The sequence below is a fragment of the Kwoniella dendrophila genome, chromosome 1, assembly GCF_036810415.1.
Source record: "Kwoniella dendrophila CBS 6074 chromosome 1, complete sequence".
NCBI classification, from domain to species: Eukaryota; Fungi; Basidiomycota; class Tremellomycetes; order Tremellales; family Cryptococcaceae; genus Kwoniella; species Kwoniella dendrophila.
In genome coordinates this window covers 1492309-1518819 of record NC_089476.1, presented here as the reverse complement: position 1 = coordinate 1518819, position 26511 = coordinate 1492309, and the positions used below count along the sequence as shown (strand labels likewise).

Below are 26511 nucleotides of genomic sequence, written 5' to 3'. Positions count from 1 at the left end.
ACATCTTGAAAAGGTTCTCCACCATATACAAGCGAAATCAAAAAAATATCGTCCATACTGGAAATGCATGTAAAGTAAATTATCAGCAGAACGATACTTTATCTTTGATGCAAAAAACATTCAATCTTTACTCTCGTTTCGGATGATGTTTACACGATTGAGTATCGATAACGAAGTTCGCGTCCTTTTTAAGCCGAGGAAGACTCATATAGATGAATAGATAACATTCATAAAACTAGGAAATCACAGAAATCAGTCACACGATGTTGTCAATTGATCGTCTTGAAATGTTTGAATAGAATATAACAAACAAGATGACAATGTCGCCATGTTGTGTATATTTTGCTATGATGATGTATTTCTGTTACAAGGGGTATATGTTTTGACACATTTCTTTCGGTTCTTCCAACTATCATCTTTAATCCTCTATATAAAGCAGTACATAAAACTCATCATACGAGCTAGGAATGTGCATGATTCTATTGGAAAGGATTTTCGATTTCTATTAATACAAGAACAGACAGTATTTTCATCAGTATCAGTGAGAACAGCGAAAGTAACATGTAATACTTGATCATAAAAATTGAATTGAACTTACCAGCTGAACCATCTGTTGGACTTATTAAAACTACATTTGGACCTCTCAATACTACTAAACCGAGATTACGTGGTGGCATCGAGTTGTCTATATATGAATTCAATTCGTAAACTTCGAATACCACTTCACTCTCGAAAGAGCCACAACACGACACAACGTATATTGACCTACTCTCGTATTCCTCTACAACATCATCCATAACTAGATTCATCAACTGATCGAAACCTTTCAATGTACCTGTCACTGTAATCGCGAAACAAAAGCTAAGGTATCAGTGTTCTGAAACTTGCTCTGATCATCATGTATCTACATTTCTTCAAGCCGGTTCTTCTCTGAACAAGCAAGATAGAGTGTAGATATGAAACGATATCGACCTGGGCCTTCAATCGAACGATAATGTCATCAAGTTCTTCGACAAGTAATTCCTCGTTGTGTCCTAGAACCCAATATCTGGCAAACGACAAATCCTTCCCTTTATTACAAAACACATGATAATTTATTGTTTTCACTTACCTTCTCTTCCACCCATAAATTTAACCCTAACACTTTGATCAACATATTGTGCCAAGTTCAAAATAGATTCTCTCTTTTTCCTTTCACCTGATTGTGCATTATTATTATTAGGTGCACCACCTCTTGAGCCTCCTCGGCCGCCCTATCGTCAAGATCTCCTCAGTCAGCTTTGATTTTATCGATATAATGGTATTTCGTTGATATGTGTATATCTTAGTGTGATGGTATGGATAGTCAAGGTTTAAGGAAAGAGTAACCACCACATCCTATTTGAAGTGAAAAGAAATCCAATGATACGAGAAAACATGGATAATTTCCGGACAACTAGCAAAGATCAGATCACGAACTCACTCTTCCAGACATTGTGCTTTATTGTTTGATGTGAAAGTCGGAAAGGTATAGCAGGAAAGACTGAAAATAAATGCGAATTTATTGGTATTTTTGATATCAAAATAGATGATTTTAACATTATTATTATCGAAGGAAGAGGTTGGTTAGAGGGGTTATCACTCGGTTATCAGGCACATCAGAATAGACCGTAGGTCCGTGTAAATGAGCCTGACAATCCATAACCTGCTATTCATCTATCATTTCCCCCTTCTGAAGCTGTAGTTTGGTCGTCTTTCGTGTTCGTTGGGTATATCAACTTTATTCCACTTCTCCCTGCTTATCTTGTAGTAAAGCAACAACAGAAAATGTCTCAAGTCGATCTATCCTTCCCTTGTAGGTTGTCTCAGCGATTAAGGCCTAGATTCATCGCTAATCGACTTGTTTCTTATTCCCTAGTGCTCAGTTTGTTGAGTAAAGAACGAGCCGTTTATGGTCTTCGTAATGGTGATCATGAGCGATATAGGTGAGCTACTAGAAAGAGTCACACCTACCGCTTCAGGATAGCTAATAATCTTGAAACTTATATAGAAAACATTGCGCAAACAAAATTCACCGTCTTCGTCAAATTACCGGTCAAACGTGCGGGAAAGGAAAACAATACAAATCACCACCTAAATTAGATATCAATAGTATCAAAGATGTTCGGTGAGTATTTTAGCTATAGCATAGACGATAGTGAAATAGCTAAATGGTTGCGTTTATAGTCAACTCCAATTACTTTTATTCTCAGCCGAAAGAGCATTAGCTCATTCTCATGAACTGAAAGCTGAAAAAGCCAAACCTACTGCAACATCACCTTCACAATCAACTCTCAAGAAAGATCAAATATCATGGTTAAGACGATCATTAAAAATCTCTACAGAATTATTTGATCTTATAAAGTTGATCGGAAATTCTTCTTCCTCTCCCTCTCCCTCATCTTCGGAGGAATCAGGTTTAAGTTTGAGAATTAATGAAAGGACAAAAGCAGAAATTACAATTTATCAATTAGATATTAGATCAGAAATATTATTTGAAAAATCAAATTTTGGTGAATGTTTAACTGATTTAATAGTTAGAAGAAAAATTTTACAAATTTTAGGTGAAAATTCAAAATCATCATATGATGAAGCATTATCATTAGAATTTATTGATTTAAAAGATCCTTTAATTAGATATTGTGCTTATAAATTAGGTAAAAAAGATTCACATGATATTCAATCTATTATTAATGATTTAGACGACGAAGATACTACATTAAAAGAAAGTTTACCAAATTTAAATGAATTAATTAACAATTTGAAAAAAGAATTAGGTAATGATGTACAAGAAGATAGAAATAAATTAAACGATATCACTTTTGGCGGTAGTTCTAAATCAAATGACAATGAAAAACAAAAAATCGAATTTAGAAATGCTGAATTAGTTAAAATCATGTCAAAAGTTCAAGAAACTTTGAATAATTTTAAAGCAAAATCTGAAAAAGCCAACTCCAATTCCAATTCCAACTCTCAAAAAAAGAATAAAAATGTTAGTATGAGAGGTTGGGATAAAGTTTTAAGTGTACTAGGTGAAGCTGAAAGTGTAGCTAGAAGATTGAAAGATGATAATGAGGTGAAGCCAAGTTTCATTGATTTATGACTTTTTATTCATCTTGTTTAATTTATTGACATTACTTATCGTACAATTAGGCATCTGGTTCATCAACTTCCCTTCGATCTTCTCAAATCACCTCTTCCTTAAATATTGCTCATTCATATATTGTTCACCTCCTCCTTTCTCACCGTATCAAAAGAGATTTATCTCTTATTGATACTCTTTCGTCCACACTTACAACTTCTTCACCTTCAAACGTTAGTGATAATAAGATTAAAGGTGGTAAAGCTAGAGTCGAAGAAGTAGTTAAAGGTTTAGGTGGAATAATCAAACTCCTTGATACAGTTTTGCAAAGTTTAAGAGGGATTTCCGATTTAAGTATTGTTCAAGAGAAAGAAGGTGTTAGAATTGGTGTTGAAGGTTTGGAAGGTTATTATCATGCTTTGAGGTGAGTTTACATCACAAGCACAGCCGTTTCACATTGCACAAGATGTATTGTAAGCTGATATTCATGATGCGATAATAAGGTGTTTCTACTTGGCAAGATTACATTGTTTACATCCAGAACCATCATATTCATCTTCTGTAGCTTTAATCCAAAAAGCTGATATTTCAGTAAATCAATCGCGTTCATTATTGATCAATCCACCAAATGAATTAGAAGAAGTTATTGTACCTATAACAAAAGAACAAATCGAAAATTTAGAAAATGATTTGAGAGTATTAGACATTTCAGCTAAAAAGGGATTATATTCACAAAATATTGAAAAACCTGTCTTTTTCGATATGGCTTTCAACTATATTGATATTCCATTTGATCAACTTGAAGTATTATCTGGTAAAAAACAACCTTCATCAACTAATACCAATAGTGAAGCTGTAGTAGAGAATTTAACCATAGTAAAGGATAAAGCATTAGAAGGTATAAAGAAACTAGGTAGAGAAACTAGAGAAACTACTCCTGCTGTTGAATTTAGACCTTCTCAAAAAGGAAAACCTGAACCACAAGAAGAAGAAGAAGAAGAAGATGATGATGAAGTAGAGGGTCAAACCCCTCAAGAAGGTAAAAAAGGTTGGTTAGGTGGTTGGTTCGGTAGAGGTAGATAGTTGAATCATTAATTGGTATATTTGTAAAATGCATGATTTTTGAATGAGGAATAATTATAAATGCTATAAATATGAACAACAGACCTTTGGTGTCTAAGTAATCTAGTCAATCTATTCGTTTAATGAGCTAAGAGAGCGAGAATGAGTGTGTTGTTGAGCTGAAAAGTCTAAACATGGAAGCTTAATCCCATTTGATCTATTTATAAAGACGAGAATGTAGTCAGTACAAACGAAAATAAAAGTTGATTTGCTATTGTAGTGGTTATGAAGGAATCTACCTCTGGATTAGCTTTGAATTTATCGTAAGATTCTCTGTTGAAGAACGATATTTCAGTTTCGTTTTCTAAATCGTTCATAATGTGAAAGTTATATACGATTAGCTTTCCTGTGACATTCAATTAGCAGTCCCGTGAAATGATAACTTACGAGCACCGATCTCTTTCAATGTTTTCGTAGGATCCAATATCCATTCATCGTGATCTAAGTTGATGATGAGGTTGGTTGTCTGCAAAGATATATATTTAGCGATAAGTTACATATTCCGTAAAATTGATCATAAGTGTAAGAATTGATACTTACTTTGTGTCCATGAGCTACTGTATACAATTTCATTGTATCTATTGAGCAATCACGTCAACTATGATGCATCATGATAATTGAAAATACAGGCCATCTATACACAAAACTGACTTACCAAGAACAAGTGTTCTATATGGTTTATAACCTGATTGTTTCTTTACTTCTATTTGATTACGAATGAAGGCATTAGTTACGATCATCTCTGTAGATTCCCTTTTTCCTATCTGAACTTGCATTCTTGATCCTGTAAAACTTGTCAAACACAGCCGTAAGATCGCTTGGACTTACCTTCTCTAACTAAATTCATTAATTCATTAACAGTTATTAATTCTAAATTTATTCCTTTTAAAACCATTGATTTTTGTGTTCTAAATTCAAATGATTTTATAATCCTTATCGTTAATGTTGCATTCGTTATTGGATTTCTTTCTGATCCAAGTATTTGATGATTCTCTTCATGTTGTGGATTATATTCTGGTACAGGTGCTGATGACATTGTTATTTGATGATTGATGTTTGATCGATTTCAAAATTGAGGGAATGTTGAGAAAGCGAGTATACAAATAGTCGTATATGGTCAGAAAGGAAAAATAAGTGTTTCCAAAGAATGTCTACGTAGCGATATTAACGTTCAGAACGGGACTGATGATACTGAAGATAGCGATGATGAGCCAGTAGATTACAAGGAGTGCAAAGAAAGAATGTCAAAATACATCAAAGTCCAAAAAAAGTTAAGAGAGTCGCTGTTTGTGCCTGGTTGCATGCCGTTACTCGGTAAATCATCCCATATCCTTTGTTTACAAGTTAAAATATATCGCTTCGTCAAAGAGTTTTGCTTTGCGATCGCGATGAATCGTTCAAAGGATCATTCATACACTTTCCTTTTGATTACTAGCATTACCTCTTCAGCTAGAGTACAGGCAAGTGAAGATGGAGGTGTTTTACTTTACATGCATTACCTGAAAATGACTAAATGACCTTGACAAGTTGTATGCCTAGTTTCCTCCTTCTCCACAGATATCTCAAAATCATATTAATCTGATCAGATAGCTGGAAAAAGACATGAAAAACAAAAAAAATCAAAAAGTTTCAAACAAACTTCAAAGTGAAATAGTATTGCATAAATTTATTCTCTGCATGTTGATTCAATTTTATTATTATTTTTTCTGCTGTTTTCTTCATACAAAACATATTCAAGTGAAGTATTATGAATACTTTGACTTTGATTTTGAAAGAAAAACCTAGAAATTTGAATCAATCATCTACACATATACATAGGTGCAATAAAATACAATTATCCCACAAAAATTGGAAGAAAAATTTGGCAAAGATGTAAAAATCATGTGTCATGCATGCATACATGTATGTATTTTTTAGTGTGAGATGGCAGTAAAAAAAAGTTTCAAATGGTTGGATGCATATATTTTAATCCTCCATGTGCACATTTGTTGGTTGCCATGCATGCATGCAATGAAAATGACCAAGTATTGTGTTTTGTTGCATGTATCAATGGACAAAAACAAGCACATGTATGTATAGTGGAAAACATATGGGAAAATATTTTAAGACAGTGTGGTTCATTCTGGGATAAATGCATGAAAAAGGGAATTAAAATCATATTGGCCTAATTTGAAATTTAGCTGACTGGATTATGGGAATGAATTTTGATTGGTCAAGAAAAGTGGAGGTTTTGTTTGGTTAAATTTGATATATATACTCAAAATAATTCTTTCTTTCTTTTTTTTCCCCATATTTTTCTCTTTTACTAAAATTGTTTTTTATCCATTTTTCTTCCTTCTATATCTATATCCCATCCTTTCATATTGTTTTATCTTATTCACAACCTCTCATCATTTATCTATTTTCATAAAATAGTAATATCAGACAAAAAAAAAATTGAAAAATCCACCTAAATTATTTCAACTCAGCTTTTATAGTGAGTGAATGTAGAAAAAGCTGATTCAAGTGATTCCACAGTGAAAGACACAGAGTGTACTAAACAAATCGCTAAACGCGTTTGTTTTTCAGAATCAATATCATTTGACGCGTTCCTCAAACACGACTTTATCGATAACAAATTTCGAACATTAGATTCCAATCGGTCTCTCTAAAACAGGCAGATCGCGTTATATATATTATGCCGCCTAAAAAAACCAATCAAACTGCCGCTGGTAATCTATCTGATGATTCTGATTTGGATGATTTCTTTGATGAGTTAGAAGATGATGAACAAGATAGAAAACCAAAGAAAAAAGGTCCTCCAGAGAGTATAGATGAAATACTAAAAGGTAGAATTGGTAAACCTTATAATGTCAATTTATCTACTAAAACTTTGCATGGTGAGTCTCCAAACAGGCCATCTTCTTACATTTCATATAATTATCTAGATCAAATCTCTGCATTCTTATTGATCAAGTCATACTGTTGAATCTACACTTTATGATCATTGGCTGACTTGATTTTGTTCATTAGACATGATTCATACGGGACGGGTCGAATTAGAACCTGATTATCAGCGAGATGTTGTTTGGACGGAATTGAAAATGATAGGACTGATCCAATCCTTGTTCATGGTGAGTAGGAAGCACGAGTTTTACCTTCGTTTATCATTGCTACTTGTTAGGCATATGAAGTCCGAAAATAATGATTAGATACTAATGTAATCTGTTTTTTCTCGCAGAATTTCTATGTTCCCCCTCTCATCTTTGCTGTTCAGCCAAATAAGCAGGATGGTCAAACGGAACACGTATGTATCGATGGCAAGCAAAGATGTACTTCGATCATAAACTTCATGGACGGCAAAATACCCTTCATCTCGCCCCATACGAAGGAGAGATACTGGTATAACAAATATTCAACACACAAGGGAAAACAGTTACCCCGTGAACTTAAAAGTCAATTTGATTTGATTCAACTAGCTGCAGTGGAGTATCATGATTCAACGGAGGATCAGCAGAGAGATATCTTTCGTGAGTACTGCTTCGTTCTCAATTTCAGCTCGGTCAATTCATCAACCTGCCACTACCTCCTGCTGATCGATGATTCAATTACCATAGAACGGGTGCAATTGGGTGTACAGTTATCTGCCGCCGAGAAGTTACAGGCGCATGCGGGTCCATATGCCAAATGGATTGGAGAACTCGAAAAAAGATATATTACTGCAGAAGGTACTTTGGGTGGTCTACTCAACTGGGTGATGAATAGAGGTCGACCATTTCAGAATCTACTTGGTTCTATTGCGCTTTGTCGAGAGAGCACAAATTCGAAGATTTTCGCACCAAGTGCCGCAGCCTTGAGAGCGTTTGTCGAGCGAGGTGATGCCGTAAGTCGTTTTTTTCAACGGCAGTTGAACCGGTTTCTGAAGACGGCTTCGCTCTTAGCCTGATCAAGATTACAAAAACCGTTGTAATATGGCTTTCTCCATATTCGTCAACATTGCTACCAATTACTTCGATTTAGCTTTCAAGACAACGACAACAACCCGTATTGCCCCTGTTGGTGAGTACATTCTTTGATTTTAAGCGTATAATCTGCCATTGTGTAATTCCCTCATCATTACTACCAACAATTAGCCCAGAACGCTGACCTCTCAATAATTTCCCTTGTAGAATTCTGGTTTAGTACCTATTTGATCTATAGTAGAATGGGTTTCCTCTCGGTCCGAGCTCTTGCCGAAGAGATTGGTGCAATGCGAGCTATGATCAGAAAACATGTACCTGGTAACGTATCTGCCAATGGTCTCGTTTTTGGTCTGCTTTCAACTCAAATTCAAAGTATCCCAAAGAAAAGGAAACTAAATGAAATTCCAGCTGCGGAGCAATATGAGGGCGATGACGACGTCGATGAAAGGAATGCTAGAGCGATGAAAAGATCTCGTCGAGCAGAAGAGGATGATCCAACTTATACTGAAGAATGGACGGAAAGAGCTTTGGCTTCTCCAACGAGAACAACGACAAGGGCAAAAGCTACTACTACCACAACAGCAGCTGTACACAATAAATCGTCAGCTTCCAATACTCCCGCACGATTGTCACCCGTTGCAGCGGCTCAAACCCAAGTACAAGCTAGACCGGCCCCTGTGAATGTTGATGCTGCTCAAAGACCTATCGCTGGTTTGCCCACTCCTCGATCTGCAACTTCGACCGTTCAACCACCTCAAAACCAACAGGTTTACAACCAACAACCTGCTGTCAATAATCAAGTAAGTCTTTGTTTCCGTGTACCTCAGAAACAAACATAGAACGACAGCTGATATTTGACCTATAGCAATCTGCCAATGCTCAACCTGGTATAGGTAATACCTCTCAGCAATGGCGTGAATATACCGAAGCCAGAGTGAAAAAACAATATCCCGAATCATTTCAACCCCAACCCCAATCCCAACAACAGCAACAGCAACCACAACAATCGTACACCCAGACTGCTCAACAACATCAATATTACGGTCGTTAGTAGCTTTTAATGCATATAAACAGTTCAGACAGTGCAGAGGAAAAGCTCATGGGGAGGAGCTAGAACAAATTCATAACTGGACTGAAATGGAGTAAGGCGGTGTATAACGAAAATTTATGATCACATAGAGCTTCTGGAAAAGAAGAGAGACCTGAACAATATTTGCTTATCGCTCACCATTCGAGCACAAGTAATTGTGTATAAACACAATAATGTATTTCCGTCTTATGATTTGCGACTAGATGATCACATTATTCGCACGGAGACAAATGGTACTTTTTGGTTTGTCCGCTTTGATTTCGATCAACACACACTCAGCACGGTTTCACTTTCTGTATTCAAATACGTCCATTATCTATATTTCTCTACCGTATAAATTCTAATGATTATCCTGGGCATTCAAGCACTAAGCACAAGAATGAAGGCTGTCACTGATATAGTGACACGAGAATATCTGTATTAATCATTGCTTCTAGACTCAAAACAATTGGATAGCAAATTCACTTATCCATTTACAACAGCTGGAAATGGACAATCTTTCTCTCAAAGTGACAGTCGGATACATCGCAAATGGTACAGAAGCTATATCACAAGGCGAATCCGCTATTTCATATACTTGTAAAGTTCAAATAGCCAAATTATCTCGAAGACAATGTCAAATATAGATATGTATCTGTAAGTTATACTTCCTCCGTTTTTCTTTATTTTTCCTGTGTTATCTATCATATCTACACAAATGGAAATCTCAAAACCCGGAATACTTCCATCAAAGTCATCTTATAGGATGTTATAGAAACATATGCTGATAGTGAGATTTTGAATATTTAATTGAATACAGGTGTGTTAACAGCTAATAATGGAGTATCAACAACAAACAATCCATGCCTTTGACTTTATGTGATGTGATTACACCTTCACTTCACTTTCAAATACAAATTCAAGAAGAGGAGGTATTCTCAATGAAGAACCTGAATCATTCTTTTCAAAACAAGTCAATACAACTGGATTAAGGTTAAAACAAATGGAGAAAAAAAGAAGCTAAATTAGCTAAAACAAAACGACCTTTGATTGAGGGACTGAAACATCAAAGGAAGAAAATTTTAGGTTCTTTGAATGCTGAAAATGCGGATGAGGAATAGATTTTAAGAGATTAGAATAGAATAGAATAATTGAAATGATAATACTTTGCTCATGTTTTCGGGAAATTGGTTTTGCATTTATATATCATATAATGTTACGAAGCCGTATACAATGTCATGTCTGTAACGGTAGTAACTGAGTGATCACATATATACATAAATTCACATAGATATATGTAGACTAATGAAATTCGGGATTTATGTTCTGCCTCGCCAGGCCTGTTGCTAGGCAGATACATGCGAAAGCACATTATCCTGTATACTCCAGCTCTATTGCTTCTTCCTAATACCGACAGAAGATTCAATCTCTTCCAGTAAATCATCTAGAACGATATTTATCAAATCAACTCCGCATAACAGACTTGTATTTTTATCTAATTTCAACAAAGGTGGTAGATTCGTCTTTATTAATCGTTTACTATATTGTGAAGGATCTGGTGAAGATATGATTTTCTGTTTCGATTTATTGAATATTTTGGAGATGATTTGATCTAGATCTGGGAGTTCGCTTAATTTTCCTGTAATTTCTGAATCAACTTTTCGATCTGGTCCTCGAAGTGTTGATGCGGATTGAAGGAGGTAATGTGATAGTTGAGGTATTAAATTGATATCCAACGCGTATCTGAGACGAGTAACAACGCAACATATAGTCTACATCAGTATGAAATAGGACAAATTTGAAGGCATAGGAAGGGATAATTGTGATTGTTTCCTCAAACTCACCTTCTTCCTTCGTAATCTCTATTGATCCGCCAAGTCCTCACATCCAGGACAGTTAATATCCAACCTTTCTCTTGTAGTGCGTTAACTTGCTCAAAAAATGGCAGAGTCTTTTTGAGTAGACCAAAGAATTCTCTGCCAATTGCGCCTTTCTGTATCTCTCCAGTGGGCGTAGAGGCCAGTTCTGTCAATCGAGCACTGAGTAATGGTGATAACATTTCATGTGGGTTTGGAGTCGATTGAAGATTTGTGGTGGTTTCCGATGTAGGAACAGAAGTAGAATCGGTGGATAAGGTGACTTGGTAAGAATCGTCTGTCGGTGTATACGTGATCGAGGCATTGTAACCTTTAGAGTATGATAGTGTCGCTGTTCGTAAATCGAATGCAAGCATTTTGATATCCTTAAATTCTGCAAGCTTGTTTATGCGGTTGACTATAATTCAAACATGGTGATCAGGTGGGTCCTGATACGCGAAGAATATTAGACAAGCAGGTTACTCACCTTCACCGGCAACAACTATCACTTTACTTAATCTCTCCCACTGCTCTAGGAACGCAGGAACACATCGCTCAATGTCTTTAGCCTTGAATTTCACCACGGAAGAAGAGGGATCGAAAGATATATCTTCTGAATGAGCTTGTAAACCATCTGAAGCGGAGATGTCTGCAGGAGTTTGTGCCATCGAAGATTGATGACGAAGCTGAACAATCGTTGTGACCTATTTCGGCTATTTTAGCGAATCACCTCTCAAAACAACTATCATAAACTTTCAACTCACCTCACATCGGGCCCCCTTCCACCATCCCTCAATTTGCATACCAACTTTAGGCATCGCAACATCAGCTGCTGCACCAGTTTTACCGTCTCTCAGCAGGTCTCCGACATCAACGCATATGGTAGGTATCATGCCCGCTAAGGCTGAAGATGAGCGTGGAGCGCCCGGACCAGATAATGGAGGATACTGCGCAGTGAAAGGTATATTGCGATCTCGCAATTGCTGCTCAATGATGTTTTGCGCGACAAGAGCACTATTTAATTAGAACAAACAGTTAGCTTTGTATATTCCGTGAGGTGGTGTATTTAACTAACTTTGAGAATATGTAAAGCTCCCTCAGATCCTTGTTGGCTATTTCAAATCTATCAAATCCATAAGATAATTAGTGGATTCGAAAAGTCAGGAAGAGTCATTGCTAAGATTGCTTACGGTGAAGTTATGACTGCAGTAGTATCGAAATCCTGCCCTTTCCTCCTCGACTTGAGCTGTTTCAAATCCAGCGGAACTCTGTCACCTACAGCAGACTTCATACCAATACCCAGACCATTGTCCAGAGGAACCTTAACGAGTTTAAGAAGTTCAAAGGCAAGACCATTTTGAGTAACTTTCGTAACGAAATAGTGGTTCGGGGTCGAGGTGAGGGGGACAAGAATCGTTGTAGCTGGATGTAACTGTACTTTGGCAAGGTCTGACGGATACAAATTAGTACGACATGTATCCTCACCGTACAAAATGAACTACGATTTACCTTGTGAACGTAATGCCAACCTGCGTATCGGCTGCCAGCCTAGTTGTCTCATTTGATCTTCTAGAGTCTCCATAACAACCTATGATTTAAGTGGTATGTAAGCTAAGGCGTTCAGTCAACACAAGAACCGTGTGTTTGAAAGCTTACTGCGACAGTGAGTCTGCCAATATCATCTACCAATCTTGTTTTGCCATCATTGATGCTCTTAGTGGCCATTTCCACTCTAGTTGATCTAGCTTCATTCCCTGTACACCCATCGTCGTCAATTTCAATATAACCATTATAAGCTGAAACACCTATGAGTAAGCTTGATATCTTTTGGCGAGATGGTAAGGGGACTCGAAGTATGAGTGGACGAGGTGATGTTGGATCATCAGATTCTTGTAATGTAGGTTGATTGAGTAGAGATAGTATGAATTTAGGTGAAGATATTAAAGATGATGCTTGTACACGAGTGAGATGAGCGGCATGAGCTCGAGCGGAAGTCATTAGGATATTCTCCATGTCCAAAGCAGAAGAATCCTATTATTCTTAAGGTCAGTCTATGGCGCGAACAACTAGTGTCATGTCCATGTTGATGTGCTCACCATCTGCATGGATAGACCGTCCATTACATCTCCAACACGCAAACCGCCGCCTGCACCTAATTCTCCCACTTCCCATTTTAGGCTCAATTGCAAATCCAAAACTCTTTCACTCGGTAGCAGCCCTCCAGAAGATATATTGTCTAACATTGTTTCCACGCCATTAGATGATATACTCGCCTCTGCCAGCGAAACGCTCAGAATACCTCCTACAAGTGGTGTCCGAGCTGAGCCTACAGAGACAGACGCCGCTGGTCGCTTCCCGACTGCCGCTGCTTGTTGCTGGGGTACGGTTACAGGACGGGGTCGGCTGCAATGGCAATTAACATATGCGAAATTCCTAGAATTGTCTTAAAATATAACTCACATCCAGTATTTCAACCTTAGTGTTTTGCTCTCTCGATCAATTTCGACCCGTAACTGGTTCCGCCATTTACCATGACTTAAAGCCATAGCCTGTGTAAACAATATTTCTAATTGGTACGACAACGATAGATGTTCTACGAATGATTTGTATGAAGTTAGATTTCCACATCTCACCAAGCTCTTGACTATAATGCTGTAGATTCTACTCACGTAAAAAGTTGTAAATCCTGACTAGAGGAGCATCCACTATTTTTGCTTTCCGTTCTTCAGTTTCAGCTTCAACCGATTTCGTTATCGTTGTTTCATCCGGAGCAGCAATAGCTGTTTTTGTTTCATCTGCTTGAGTATCTCCTTTGGTTGCGTCTTTTTCTTGATTCTGTATCTGAGGGTCATCAATTTCTACTTCTCGAGGGGGTAAAACTTCCAAATTTGCTAAATCCAATATACTTTGTCTATCTTCACCTTCAAATTTCTTTCCACCTCCTTCCCCCTCATTTGTAAGGTTGTTATTGTTTCCTCCTGGATCATCAACACCTTTTTGTCTATAACGCCAACCCCATTCTACACCTGTTAACCACCATTTACTATCCTGACCGAATCCAACAATGGTCATTCTCGCTTTCCAACCATTCTTACCACCCCCAGTCAAATAAACTTGTCCATCTGATATCCCTTCCACCCTCAAATCTGGCGGTAGATAATCTACACAACTTATTCTATATCTAATATGTCGATTTAATCTTTTCAGAATAGATAATATCGATGAATTCGTTAAAGGTGGTTTGGGGATAAAAGGTTCTGTTATCGACGTGGGTAATCGTCGGTAGTCGCCCGTTGTGAGAAGAGCAAGGGCAGTGAGTAAATCGGGATTTCGTTCTCTATAATGAGTTTGATTTGAAATTCCAATTAGTTATATTTCTTATACTAGTCAGATATGATGTCGACTTACCGTAAAGATTCAACTAATTTAGTAACATGTCTTAGATGAATTACAGCGTCATCATGCTGTTTATTCTGATGCTCCATGAACTGAGCTAATCTTCTAGAGTCTGTAACCTTCCCTTTGATGGGAATATCATCGGTTACATTGGTGGATGAAGAGGGATAAGCTTTCCCCTTACCCTTGTTGAGGGAGATCATATATGGTGGGGAAGTATCATCCCCGTTTGAGTGTGGTGTAGGGAAATTTGTTGATCCATTCTGATTTGACCCATTTTGTTGCGAAGTTTGGTGTGCTGTTGAAGTCGAAGCAGAGGAAGATGATGAGGAGGAAGAAGGAACGTCAACAGCTGTTTTCCATCTTAAAACTGCTAAATATTTCAATAGAGCTTGACGTGTTGTAGTTGCATAATTGATAATATGTTTTGGTTTTTGTTTAGCCGATAATGGAGGTAACCTATTTTCCAGACGCGTGAACAAGTGAGTCCGAAAGGCAAGCTTGCTTGTATTTTGAAGCAGAAGAAGAAGATAAAGCTTACACTTCAGCCAATAAGTATCTCATGTCACCATATCCTTTCCTAACCAATCTATCTAATAACGGACCTAACGGAACATTTTCGCCCTCGAAATAAGGTGGTAATTCCTCTTCAATCTGTTCAGGAGTAGGCGTCGGATAGGTAAACCATGGTTCATTACTCAGCTGTGGATTTCTCGGTTTTGTTGTCGAGCTGTTCGACGTTGGGAGTACGGGTGGGTTGGAAGTAAATGCGGATGGACCGGGATTGGCGGAAGAAGATGCCATCTTGGGAGAGGACCTTTAGCCTGTTGAGTGGATAACGAGACTACAGCAGATTCACCATGACGTTGCGCTGAAAGGGAGCTGATGTTGCCAATCGTGATGAATTGAACTGCTGATCCAATGCCTGGTCTTTCTGGTTTGAGGAGATTGAAAGATGCAAGAAGAGGAGGATGCAAGAAGTTGAAGATACCACATTCGGACCACATGTTATGCTGAATGGACTGAACGGGATCAATTCCTTGGATCAAGTTTGTAATACACTATTACGAATTACCCTTTAAAACAAAGTAACCAGGATTACCAACATTCGTAATGGTATTACACATCAAGTTCTGGTTGCCGGTGCAATGTTGTATCTTTGCATTGTCTTTACCATAATCAATGTCTTCATGAGATGACTTACTTATAATCCTCAACTTGTATCCAACCCACCTCAAGACACATACCTTCCCTTTCACCTACAACTTTGTAAACGAATAGGTCAACCAAATATGTCAATATGACAACTCGCCCCATACCGATAGACTTTACAGCACCCGAACCTGGTTCGTCTGGTTCATCAAATTGGAATAAAGTGCGGCATGCTGTCAAAGTAGCATCTGTCATGAAAGATCAGGATAGGAAAGATACTTTAGCTGTCAGTAGTGCTAGTACTAGTGCGAGTGCTGCTTTTGCTAGGTCTTTAGTACTATTCACAGGTAAGTAATCCGTACTCCAATTTGAAAAAGTGGGAAGCTGAATTTTGATGTCATGTCAGGATTTCTGTTTAGAAGACCCAGTAAACTGTTTAGACCAAGTCGAGGTGAGTGTGTCAATATGAGAAGGATTTGTAGGTAATAGTGACTTGTGACTAATAATGTGTCTCGAACAGTTGACACTTGGGCGGGTTTACGACAATTAGCAATATCATCGGATCAAACACTATCGGCATCCTTCATACGTGATTTATTAAGGCGTAAAACTGGTTTAATAGCAATTACTTTAACTATCTTACCACCTCTAATAGTTAATACAACCATGGGATTTTTGCTGTTTACAAGTCATTCATTCTTTTCACTATCTTTAGCTAAATTACCTTTTTTTCAAAATCATACAACATCTAACTCCAATGATGATTTCGGCGAATCTATAGATGGTATAGAAACCAAGAATCCTAATAGTAGTAAAGATAATGTAGCAAGATATCATGCACCATTAGATATCTATGGGAGAAAAAAACAATTACGCAACGAGGAGGAAGAAGAAGAAATCAATTTAGATACTTTGTTAAGAGGTCCAAGTATAATACCTAATCATCCTACTTTGTTATCTGCTATAGCTGGTGCTGGTGCAGGTCTAGTACAAGGAGCAGCATTTACACCAGTCGAAAACGTCGTCAGGTGAGTAAGGAATACTTATAATTGGGGTATGACTCGTTATTTAATACCTAAATGTGGACCAGATTACTTACCTATAACGCGATGTCACAGATTCCTTCATCAATCTACAACATCTTTAACTTCAATGGCTGCTAAATTCTTACATTTGCCTATCCGAAATGTCCCTCAAGCCTTTGATCTTTCACAACCTGCAACACCGGTACAAGCCATAAAAAACCTGTTTGCCAGTGAGACATGGAGAAAGACTAATAGTTGGTGGACCGGTTGGAGATGGGCAGTTGCCAGAGATGCGTAAGTACGAGTATAGCATTATTCCGTCTTCGAGTCTCGTTTATCATTCAACAGCCGGCTGACCTTTCTCAATTAGATTAAGTTACAGTTGCTTCTTCGCTGCATTCGATATAACAAGACGTGTAGGCTTGAGGGTAAAAGCTTTATTTGGAGGATCAATTCAACCTGGATGGGAGAATATACTAGTTTTAGATTTCCCTTCTGAGGATGAATCCATTTCGAAAACTAAACAACAGATATTAGATCAACATGTCCCTACAAAGGCAAGAGTTGCACAAGCTTTGACAATAGTTACAGGTGGTGTTTTAGCTTCAATTCTAGCTGAATTAGTTGGCCGACCATTTAGAGCTTGTCAAAAGATTATGTTGATTGATGCTAAACTTCAAGAAGAGTTAAAATTTAAATCAAAAGCTGCGCCCTCGCAAACTGGATTGAAATCAAGTTATACATCCAGTTATAATACCAGTAGTAGATCTACACAAAGTATGGAATCAATACTAAAATACGGTCATGGTAGTCCGAAAGGATATAAAACGAATTGGGAACCAATTATAAAAACATTCAGGAAAAGAGGATTTCAACCTTTTTTACAACCTGATAAACCACCTATAACACCTCCTTCACCTACTCCCACTACAACTTCAGCTAAATCAGTGGAATCTTTGCTGTTACATAAACAAAGTAAACTAATGAGAGTATCGAAAAGAATTGGTTATAGGTTAGCGGCTGTAGGTCCTTGGGGTTTCGGGTTTTTGGTTTGGGCTTGGGTAGGTGGTGAAGTCTAGGCTCAATATGCGCGTGCAGAAATGGATGAAGAAGGAAAGGAAATGTATCATAGGCATATGACAATGGGAACTTGCTCGATTGTAGGAAACATCGATTCCTGTCATATACTCCGAAATGAGGAAATAAAACACTGTATCAAGTAGAGCATCGCATCGGATGATCAATCCTATAATATACCTTGCATATAATTTTACCCTGTACATGCATCTATCGACCATTGTATCTACAGGTTCGCTTCTATGTCATTCACTCCAGATCCTGGAGAAAGAGTCTAGGGGCTTCAAACTTGAACGTCATCTCTCAATTCCACAATCTCGTTGCTGAAATTGAGAGTGAATGATACGATTATGATGTTCAGACTGTCTCATCTAATTCTATCCGGCTTTCAAGCGATAAACTCATTTATGCTAAATCCAGTTCACCTGAACCTTGTTGAACACTTTCGACTTCTTTAGCTTTTTCACCCCATTGTCTAGGTACACCACATTTTTCCAAAACATGCATCAAACCACCTTTATCTTCGGTTGATGAAATTAAAACTTCTTCTTCTTCTTTTGATTTGACTAACATCATACCTGCATAGCCTAAAGAATTTAATTCTAATGGTTGATGTGGTGTAGGTAACGGGAATGAAGGTGACGATCTTGGTATTAAATGAAGATGATCCCTATTCAAATATTCCAAAACGCATTGTATTAGCAAACAACTGATATGGAATACAGTACGTGAATTTTTCCAAAAGTCGATATGACTATAAATATCAATCGTGAAGCATTGACAAGAAGTCCACTCACAAAGTAATCAACAAATTCCAGCCTCCATCTCTACTACCACCACCATTTCTCAAAGCATCAAAAGCAAGATCAAACATTTTCATTAAAGCTGGAGCTAAAATATCTATCAATTGATCATTGGTTTCATCTGTTGGAGGATAAGGTACTGATCCATGTGGTGGTAGAGGATGTACAATGTGTAAGTATGGTACCGAAGGAAGTATTATCGCTTGATCTATAATCAGTAATCGTCAAAATTCAGCTCAATACCATATATTCTACACACACACACACACACACACACACACACACACACATATATATATATATATATATATATATGTTGTGACTTACCTGGTCTTGAAAAGGTTACACCCTGACACCAATCTTCTATAGGAGATCTACCACCTGGACATTCAACGAATTGTAAATGTCTCCATTTCTGACTTGCTCCAGCACCTTCACCGCCATTATAGAAACCTAATAATTTTCTTGATCTAGTTGGATGTCTTAATGCAGCTAATAATATATTGTAAGCTATAGCTATTTGAGGTGGTGTAGGTGGTAATGCTTGAGGTTGATATGAAGGTGGACATAATAATATATGTTCAGGTAGTAAGGAGTACTATTACAGAACACAGAACAACTTTAGCCAAATAGACTTGCCTTCATTACTGGATGAGATATCGTAGCTAAATCTGAACTCACTTTGTTTAACTATAATAGCAAGAACGGATCAGCAATCAGCTATCAGCCTTCACGATATGGTGCGACCGGTCTCCCTTAGTTGATAAGTTGAAGTTACACTCACCAGTATACTCATACCTTCTTCACCATCTAAACCATTCAAACAACCGATAAACAATTCCTTGACATAAGGAGGTTTAAATGGTTCTTCTGAATTTTGTTTATTTTCTGGTTCATCATTATTACTATTATCTGTTCTAGGTCTTTTACGTTCTGGTGATGAGGATGAATCATTTCCATTTTCAGCTTTCACAGCTTCTAAAGCATCATTTTTAGCTTTTTGCTTATCTTGTAATGCTGGACATAATCTTAGGTTGAACTGCAGTATTAAGAGGTTGTTATATCAGCTTAATCATATTCAAATTCACGAGACTGTGACAGGTATACGATATCACCCACTCTTCTACCCTGAGAATATATATCTCTAGCTTCACTGGGAAAAAAATACAATTGTCCACTTTTTCTAGCTTCTTCGAATTTAGCTGGTAATCCACTTAATAAGTCTGTTGGTGATGCTGGGTTATTTGGGTATGCCATTATGCTAGAGTATCCTCTCGATTCCGAGGATATATGTATAGGTATCGGTATAGGTTTCAGTGTACGTTTTGAACGTCTTGAAATTCCTTTTATGATAATAGTAGACAATGTTCTGTGCATGACACGTTGTGTATAGAATCACAAGAAAAAGAAAAGCTAGAATAGCGGACAAATCAAAACGATGGCCAGCTTTGACGTTTCGAACGGTAACGAACGGTTTCATCATTCAACGCGTAAAAGTGATCCACCCACCCTTGAGACACCAGATTGAACGGGGCATGGATATATGCATCGAGCGCAGACATTGTAGTATTTGTAGTAATGCATGAATCCTTCAGATGTAATGATCGATGCATGTGAAGATCATCAGACGTTTACTGAGAAGCTGAAATTAGCCCAACCAAACCCTCGTTGAAGATCGTTGTTGCCCTCCACCGGAAAGGTCCAGAAGGTTAATTTATCAACAATATTTTTCATTGATGACTACTCCTTCATAATAATAATAATTCAGTTGCAACACTCCACAATTTCTCAGGCTTGGATTGCAGCGTACGGAGGAAAATGTCGTTAAAGGTAGATGTCGAAAAATCAGAAAAATCACGTTCAGACGTGAGTACAACACAATCATTTGAGATTTCTACAGTCGATTCCGGAAATGTCTCGCTCATCACTCCTTATTTTAGGGCAATACATCATTCAAGAAGGGTAAATGGGTAGAAGCTATAGGTATGTATCAAGTATAGACATGACTATGATAGGATCAACCCTTATGAGATTTTCCTTTTTAGGCCATTATACGAATGCTGTAGTGTATAATCCATCAAATCCAATTGCTTATTCGAACCGAGCACAGGCATTCCTTAAACTGGATAAGTGAGTTACAACGTTTGACGGATTGATCGAAAAAGGATACAATCTGATAAATTGTTTCTAGGTTCAGGGATGCAGAAAGAGATTGTACAACATGTATAAATTTAGAAGAGAGTGGTAAAATCAATATAAAAGCCTTATATAGACGAGGATTAGCTAGAAAAGGTTTAGGTAAAAATGAAGAAGCTGTAAAAGGTACGTCTGTTGAATTCCTATAATCTTAGCGCGTTTTTGGGAAAATTACTGATCATATCCTTATGATATGTGAATTTTATAGACTTTGAAGAAGTGTTAAAGGTGGATCAAACTAATGACGTTGTCAAAACCGAATTGAACGAACTCCGTATATTGCTGAAAGATGAGGAAGCAAAGGTAGATATCTATTTTTCCCACCTGTATCTGGACAATTGTGTTAGCTGATAATGTTAATCTGTCTGTCCTTGATTTACTAGAGGAGTAAACCTAGAAGACCCATCACACCGCCTATAGTACCTAAATCATCGAGTACGATATCTACTGGAGCTAGTATAGAGGAAATTTCAGACCCGACTGAATCAATCAATATAACGTCAGCTACATCTAGTCTTAGCTCTCAGATACCTGGAAAACAAAAGGAAGAAATACCGAAGTCTTTTGCGTCACTCAGACAAGCGAGGGAAAGTAAAAAGAAGGCTTTCGTAAATGGACAATCGGTACTGTCGAAACCGTCAGAACCAACGGATAAATCTTTACTGGACGATACAATAACACCTCAGACCATATCTGAAGAAGCTTCGAAACCCAAATTATCGAATAATGAGGCTTCAGCTAACATCAACGGTGCATCGAGCTCATCGAAAATACCGACTTCAAATACCGCTTCTATCGATCCTGAAAGGCCGAATTTGACTACAGTGCAAAAATCAGCACCTGATAAAAAAGTTGAAAAAGAATTACCCGACGACTTAGATACTACGTCCACATCAATAGGAGCCGGATTGATTTTCTTAAGATACTTAACAAATGATAATGATAAATTCAATCATAAGCTAATATCATTATATCAACCACGAATATTGATTCAGATCTTGAATAATCTATTAGAACCTGATCATTTAGGTTTGATAATAAAAGCTGTATATTATGGATTAAATAGCGATACCACTCAGAATAATCAGAATGAAATGCAAAAACAAGAACAAGAACAAAGCCAAGGGCGAATAAAAGATATTCTATTAGGGTTGAAACAAACTAAAAGATGGAAAATGAATTATGCAATGTTGAGTAGAAAAGAGAAATTGTTAGGTGAAGAGATTTGGGAAAAAGTAGGTGGTCAAGGACAATTTAAATAGTTTTGGACGAATATAATGTTTTGGATTAAATAGAGAACATTCTCATTTCTGATGTGTCGCATATACCATCGATATGTAATTTTGCACAAATAATTCTCATCGTATAATAGGTCAATAACAAGTTGATAATTATTTCCTATAGTACGATAAATTCATACTTCATATCAATTCATTTTCCTTTTGTTTTGTTTCGGTTTGTTTTGATATAACATGTATTTACTGTATATCAATGAAAATAAAATCGTATATCAAGATATACTGATTTCCCTTACGTGTATATAAAAAATTTAAAGTGGTATATAAGTAAATTGAAAGCTAGCAAAAAGAGTATAAAAAGAAGAATTCAAAAAAAGAAGAAGCAACAAGAAAAAAGAGAAAAAAATGCAAGAAACAATGAAAAAAGTATAAAAAAAATCAAGTAAGATTGAATTGGTCAATGTGACTAAACCGTCAGAATGTAGAAGTCAACTCGCACTTCAAGACGTTAAATCACCTGAAAACACTAATAACCTGATCTTCTTAGGAGAACTGTTTGAGAAAATTACATTTTTGGATTCGAATATTGGTAACCAAAAAAATCATGAAACCACTTTGAGAAGTCTAATTAATCTATTTTTGTTTTTCGTTATCATTTCCTTCTGATCAAGAGGAAACCCATTATAGTACACATATTTATCTGAATCCAAATTCTCACCCACACTCTCTTGCATCCACTAGTTCATTCATTGTCATCCTTGGTGAAGACCTAAAAGACGTCAGTGTCAATTAGGCATTTCCAGCACGAGAGATCCTTTTCCAAGAGACTAGCCACTCACCTTTCGATCCTTCCGAAGCCCCATTACCTGAACCATCTTCCGATAAACTTGATACGCTAGCTCTGTGACCTGAAGGATCTCTTGAATGAGGTTGAGATATAGGTTGACCATAACCATATGTCATACCGTTATGATGACCATAACCACCATATTGCATACTATTCGGACCACCCATTCTAGTTGACATACTTGAAGGATCTACCACACCTTGACCTAACATATCGTGTGGGGGTGATCTTCTTCTTCCGCCGGTTTGATTTCCATTATTCATCATACCAGGTGAAGGTGGTCTTCTACCATAGTCATCATGAGTTTGACTTAATGGAGTTGAAGTTTGTGTTCTAGGTGGATATCCATTAACCATTGGATTACCTCCATATCCAGGTGTCGCTATTCCATATGAAGATTCTCTAGAGTGAGTTTGGAAATTACTTTGCATTGGACTATACATATTATGTCCATGTTCCGAGGCTAATCCAGGTGAATACAATCCATGATGAGGATGTGGTGCTGCTCCATATGGTGAAGGTATTCCGCTAGCAGGTCCATAACGATACGGTTGTTGATGTACACCAGGATAAGCTGTGTAAGGCGATGTGTAAGGTTGTGAAAAGAATGGTTGTTGGTGGGCAGGTGGCATGGACCCAACGCTTGAGTGTCCAGATGAATGTCCATTTACAGGTGAAGGTACTCTACTAGATGCAGCTGATTGCGATTGAGCGAGGCTCACACCAGGTGGAGGGATAGGATAAGCGGGATAACCATGTTGGGGATCGTACATGTAAGGAGTGTAAGGAGATGGCCCTTGGCTTGTGGGAGTTGCATAAGGTGAAGGGAGATGTCCACCACTGGCTGTAGAAGAAGGTGTACCTCCAGCAGAACCTTTTGATTTCCTCGATGCACGAGAGGATGATTTCAATCCAGCAGCTTCCATTGCAGCGTTGACTGCAGCTCGAGCAGCAGATCCAGAACCACGTCGAAGGGTAGGGGATAGATGTGTTCGGTAACTGTAGAAAATTTAGCTATAAAGTGCTGAATAGACCTGAAAGAAATTTATACTCACTGTTGTTGTAGATTATCCTGCCTACTGGTCTTTGTCTCACAACCTGGGAAAGGACATTTAAAAGCTTTTACACCTGTATGTATTCTATGATGTCTCTGTAAATGACCACCTGTTGTGAAACCTCTATGACAGATCGGACAAACGTGAGGTTTTGATTTCCCTTCTGCTGGACCGGTTGCACCATTTTTACCTTTAGATGAACTAAGTACAGGTGAGTCGGTGACTGATGATTCGTCCGTTTTCATGGAGGTGATAGAAACATCACCTGGACCATAAGGCGAGTCGTGCATTTGGGATGGGTGAGGCATATGGGAAGGAGTGGAAGTGAGTGGATTGGAATGTTGACCATATACTGGTGGTAGGTGAGGTGGAAGATGTGGAGACGTTTCAGCTGACATGATAGCTAAGCATTGGGGAAAATTGTATTAGCAAAGGCATATGCTTACAGAAGTAAGCGTAATAGGGATATCGGGAGACCGAGGTCTGGATGGTATATTTGAGGAAACGGAAGCAAGAAATAAAGTGAAATTTTGACTGAATGGATATAATTAGATGACAAAAAAGCTCACTGTTTCGAAATTTGTAGATTATATATCGACGTCAAATTATTTTTTTTATCTTTTAAGGGTCTATGGTGAATTAACCGTGTACCGTGTTCTATGCCCAGGTTATACGTTTAAATTCCCTTATTCCTTATAATTCAATTGTTCTTTCTTCTTCTCCTTTATTTTACACTATGCTTTGCAAATATTCTTTTGCTTGTCTGATACTATAAAGACTATGCTCTGTATCAACTATTTGACCAAGAAAAGGATGATAGGGTGAGTTTGCTATCCACAAAATGGTATATGGCGGTAGTGAGATGAAATACCGTTTTTTGCTGTATAAAAACGTTGAAAGCTATCGAACGGGCAAAATTTGACTATAGGCTGCCGAGGTGAGAAAGGTGGAAAGTCGGGAATGGCCGTTGTTAGTGGTATTTATTGTTGATGGTTATGATGATATAATGGTGTTACGGTTTTGTGATGTATTTCCGCAGTATACACATCGAACTAGACTATTGATTATAACGACCAAAGCTGATCGGGACGTTGGATAGAAGAACATGTGTTATGGCGTAATGAGTGGTTGTGATAATAGTATTATTCGTGTTCGTTTCGGATCAAAGGTATTGAAATGGTTGACAACCACGCACGGAGGTTGAAGCAGGGCCGAAGAGATTGGCACAAGCGAGGTGAAAGGCATTTGTCAAAAGAGTATTGAGTCGAGTGAGAGTATGAGCGGTAGGTAGTGAGGGGAAAGGAGAGAAGTAATATTAGCATACTGAAACCGAAAACAATACGGCCTGGCTAACAGCTTAAAGAGGACGGAGAATAATGACGATGGCGGTGCATAGTAGTGACGCCGAAGGATAGTCTAGGTAGAGTATTTGGCGACGCGGTCTTCGATAGGAGGATGATAGGCAGAACAACGAGGCAAAAAAGTAAACCTTGGCAGCCCTAAAACCAACATGACCGGCGGAAAAGATGAAAGAGATCTGAGTTATGGTTGTAGAATCCAAGAGGAAAGGGATAATGAAGAGGGGCGGTTGGTTGGCGTTGATGAGATAGATCAAAGGATGTTTATTCTATATTATTGTGATGCATTGATGATCAAGGCGGACAAGGAAGGAGGAAATGGAGAAGGGGTGCTGTTATGGTAATAGCATCAAGGGTATTGGTTGTTTAATTGAACATAATCCGTGCGGATCAGGTCCGGTAGGGGAAAAGAGGATGATGATATCAAAGGACGAGCAACAACATCCATGAAATGAGAACGTGTAGATGATCATGAGCTGGGCAAGAATAGTAGACGTAAGACGATAGACCGTAGATGGGCGCAAATTTAATGATAAATCCTATGATCGTCGTTCTCATAAGGGTAATTACCCTCATTACCAATGATGAGTCAAGATAGGATTTTAAGGGAGAAGATAGATGATAAGAATTAAAGCTGGAATACAGGTTGCTGTTCTCATCAAACAAGCTGTAGAAGCATTTACCAAGATGACCAAACATACACAGCCAGTCCAGACTAGCTTATAACGAGAACGATACTCACAGAGCAACAAAACTGACCCGATAAAAGTTCCTTCTTATACCATTAATGTCTAATGGAAATTCGAAATGTCTTTGCTCGAGATTGCTCCACTATAGAAGGAAGGAAGGCTTGTATGCAGTAGTATAATGGAATTTTCGTTCTGTTTTCTTGTCATGAATCTTTTCGTTGAAGACCAATTGTTCGTATCTTGATTGTCGTGTAGATTGGAAGCCCCAAATTAGCTGTGGTTTCTCAACTATCACCTATGTATTGAGTTTTGACGATAATTTCGAACTTTTTTTTTTTGGGAAAGGAATGATGTTGTATGTATAAGGTAGAAAGTTTATATTGAATATAAGGGTCTTTTGCGTTTGAGGTATATCGAGAAAATCAAGGGCTTTTTGCAAAGGGTCTTTTTGATTCGGTGGTTTTAAAGAGAAAATTGATATGTACGGTGAAAACCACCTGGCTTCAATTGTGTATGGTGTAATTAATCAAATTATTGGTAAGAAGGAGAAAAAAGCTATACGTATGGTATGTATGGAAAACAATCAT

At 37.7% G+C, this 26511-nt stretch overlaps 9 protein-coding genes across 9 annotated transcripts; 4 read left to right on the top strand and 5 right to left on the bottom strand.

The window, feature by feature from the left end:
• Positions 1–479: 479 nt before the first annotated feature.
• On the bottom strand, positions 480–1474 carry L201_000548 (uncharacterized protein; the record flags this gene model as incomplete). Its single annotated transcript, XM_066216348.1, has 5 exons — positions 480–502; positions 599–685; positions 770–841; positions 1112–1253; positions 1463–1474. The coding sequence occupies 5 exons, from the start codon at positions 1472–1474 to the stop codon at positions 480–482; spliced, it is 336 nt and encodes a 111-aa protein (XP_066072445.1).
• Positions 1475–1806: 332 nt separating this feature from the next.
• Positions 1807–4183, top strand: L201_000547 (uncharacterized protein; the record flags this gene model as incomplete). Its single annotated transcript, XM_066216347.1, has 6 exons — positions 1807–1834; positions 1898–1964; positions 2030–2146; positions 2206–3094; positions 3172–3524; positions 3604–4183. 6 exons carry the CDS (start codon positions 1807–1809, stop codon positions 4181–4183), a joined length of 2034 nt encoding a protein of 677 aa, XP_066072444.1.
• Positions 4184–4364: 181 nt separating this feature from the next.
• On the bottom strand, positions 4365–5258 carry L201_000546 (uncharacterized protein; the record flags this gene model as incomplete). The annotated part of the gene is made up of 6 exons (XM_066216346.1): positions 4365–4379; positions 4462–4526; positions 4610–4688; positions 4763–4800; positions 4878–4925; positions 5051–5258. The coding sequence occupies 6 exons, from the start codon at positions 5256–5258 to the stop codon at positions 4365–4367; spliced, it is 453 nt and encodes a 150-aa protein (XP_066072443.1).
• A 1641-nt stretch (positions 5259–6899) lies between these two features.
• Positions 6900–9214, top strand: L201_000545 (uncharacterized protein; the record flags this gene model as incomplete). Its single annotated transcript, XM_066216345.1, has 7 exons — positions 6900–7101; positions 7235–7335; positions 7443–7731; positions 7819–8084; positions 8143–8260; positions 8371–8963; positions 9029–9214. 7 exons carry the CDS (start codon positions 6900–6902, stop codon positions 9212–9214), a joined length of 1755 nt encoding a protein of 584 aa, XP_066072442.1.
• Positions 9215–10623: 1409 nt separating this feature from the next.
• L201_000544 (uncharacterized protein) lies at positions 10624–15288 on the bottom strand (the record flags this gene model as incomplete). Its single annotated transcript, XM_066216344.1, has 13 exons — positions 10624–10975; positions 11077–11506; positions 11576–11792; positions 11853–12102; positions 12164–12211; positions 12279–12537; positions 12598–12676; positions 12745–13119; positions 13185–13491; positions 13549–13681; positions 13758–14425; positions 14497–14943; positions 15026–15288. 13 exons carry the CDS (start codon positions 15286–15288, stop codon positions 10624–10626), a joined length of 3828 nt encoding a protein of 1275 aa, XP_066072441.1.
• Positions 15289–15784: 496 nt separating this feature from the next.
• L201_000543 (uncharacterized protein) lies at positions 15785–17740 on the top strand (the record flags this gene model as incomplete). Its single annotated transcript, XM_066216343.1, has 5 exons — positions 15785–15983; positions 16043–16087; positions 16157–16664; positions 16755–16955; positions 17032–17740. 5 exons carry the CDS (start codon positions 15785–15787, stop codon positions 17738–17740), a joined length of 1662 nt encoding a protein of 553 aa, XP_066072440.1.
• Positions 17741–18143: 403 nt separating this feature from the next.
• Positions 18144–19798, bottom strand: L201_000542 (uncharacterized protein; the record flags this gene model as incomplete). Its single annotated transcript, XM_066216342.1, has 6 exons — positions 18144–18408; positions 18536–18749; positions 18869–19139; positions 19223–19231; positions 19326–19580; positions 19661–19798. 6 exons carry the CDS (start codon positions 19796–19798, stop codon positions 18144–18146), a joined length of 1152 nt encoding a protein of 383 aa, XP_066072439.1.
• A 561-nt stretch (positions 19799–20359) lies between these two features.
• L201_000541 (uncharacterized protein) lies at positions 20360–21999 on the top strand (the record flags this gene model as incomplete). The annotated part of the gene is made up of 6 exons (XM_066216341.1): positions 20360–20407; positions 20482–20524; positions 20587–20671; positions 20733–20863; positions 20946–21040; positions 21121–21999. The coding sequence occupies 6 exons, from the start codon at positions 20360–20362 to the stop codon at positions 21997–21999; spliced, it is 1281 nt and encodes a 426-aa protein (XP_066072438.1).
• A 765-nt stretch (positions 22000–22764) lies between these two features.
• L201_000540 (uncharacterized protein) lies at positions 22765–24275 on the bottom strand (the record flags this gene model as incomplete). The annotated part of the gene is made up of 2 exons (XM_066216340.1): positions 22765–23821; positions 23878–24275. The coding sequence occupies 2 exons, from the start codon at positions 24273–24275 to the stop codon at positions 22765–22767; spliced, it is 1455 nt and encodes a 484-aa protein (XP_066072437.1).
• Between the last annotated feature and the right edge of the window lie 2236 nt (positions 24276–26511).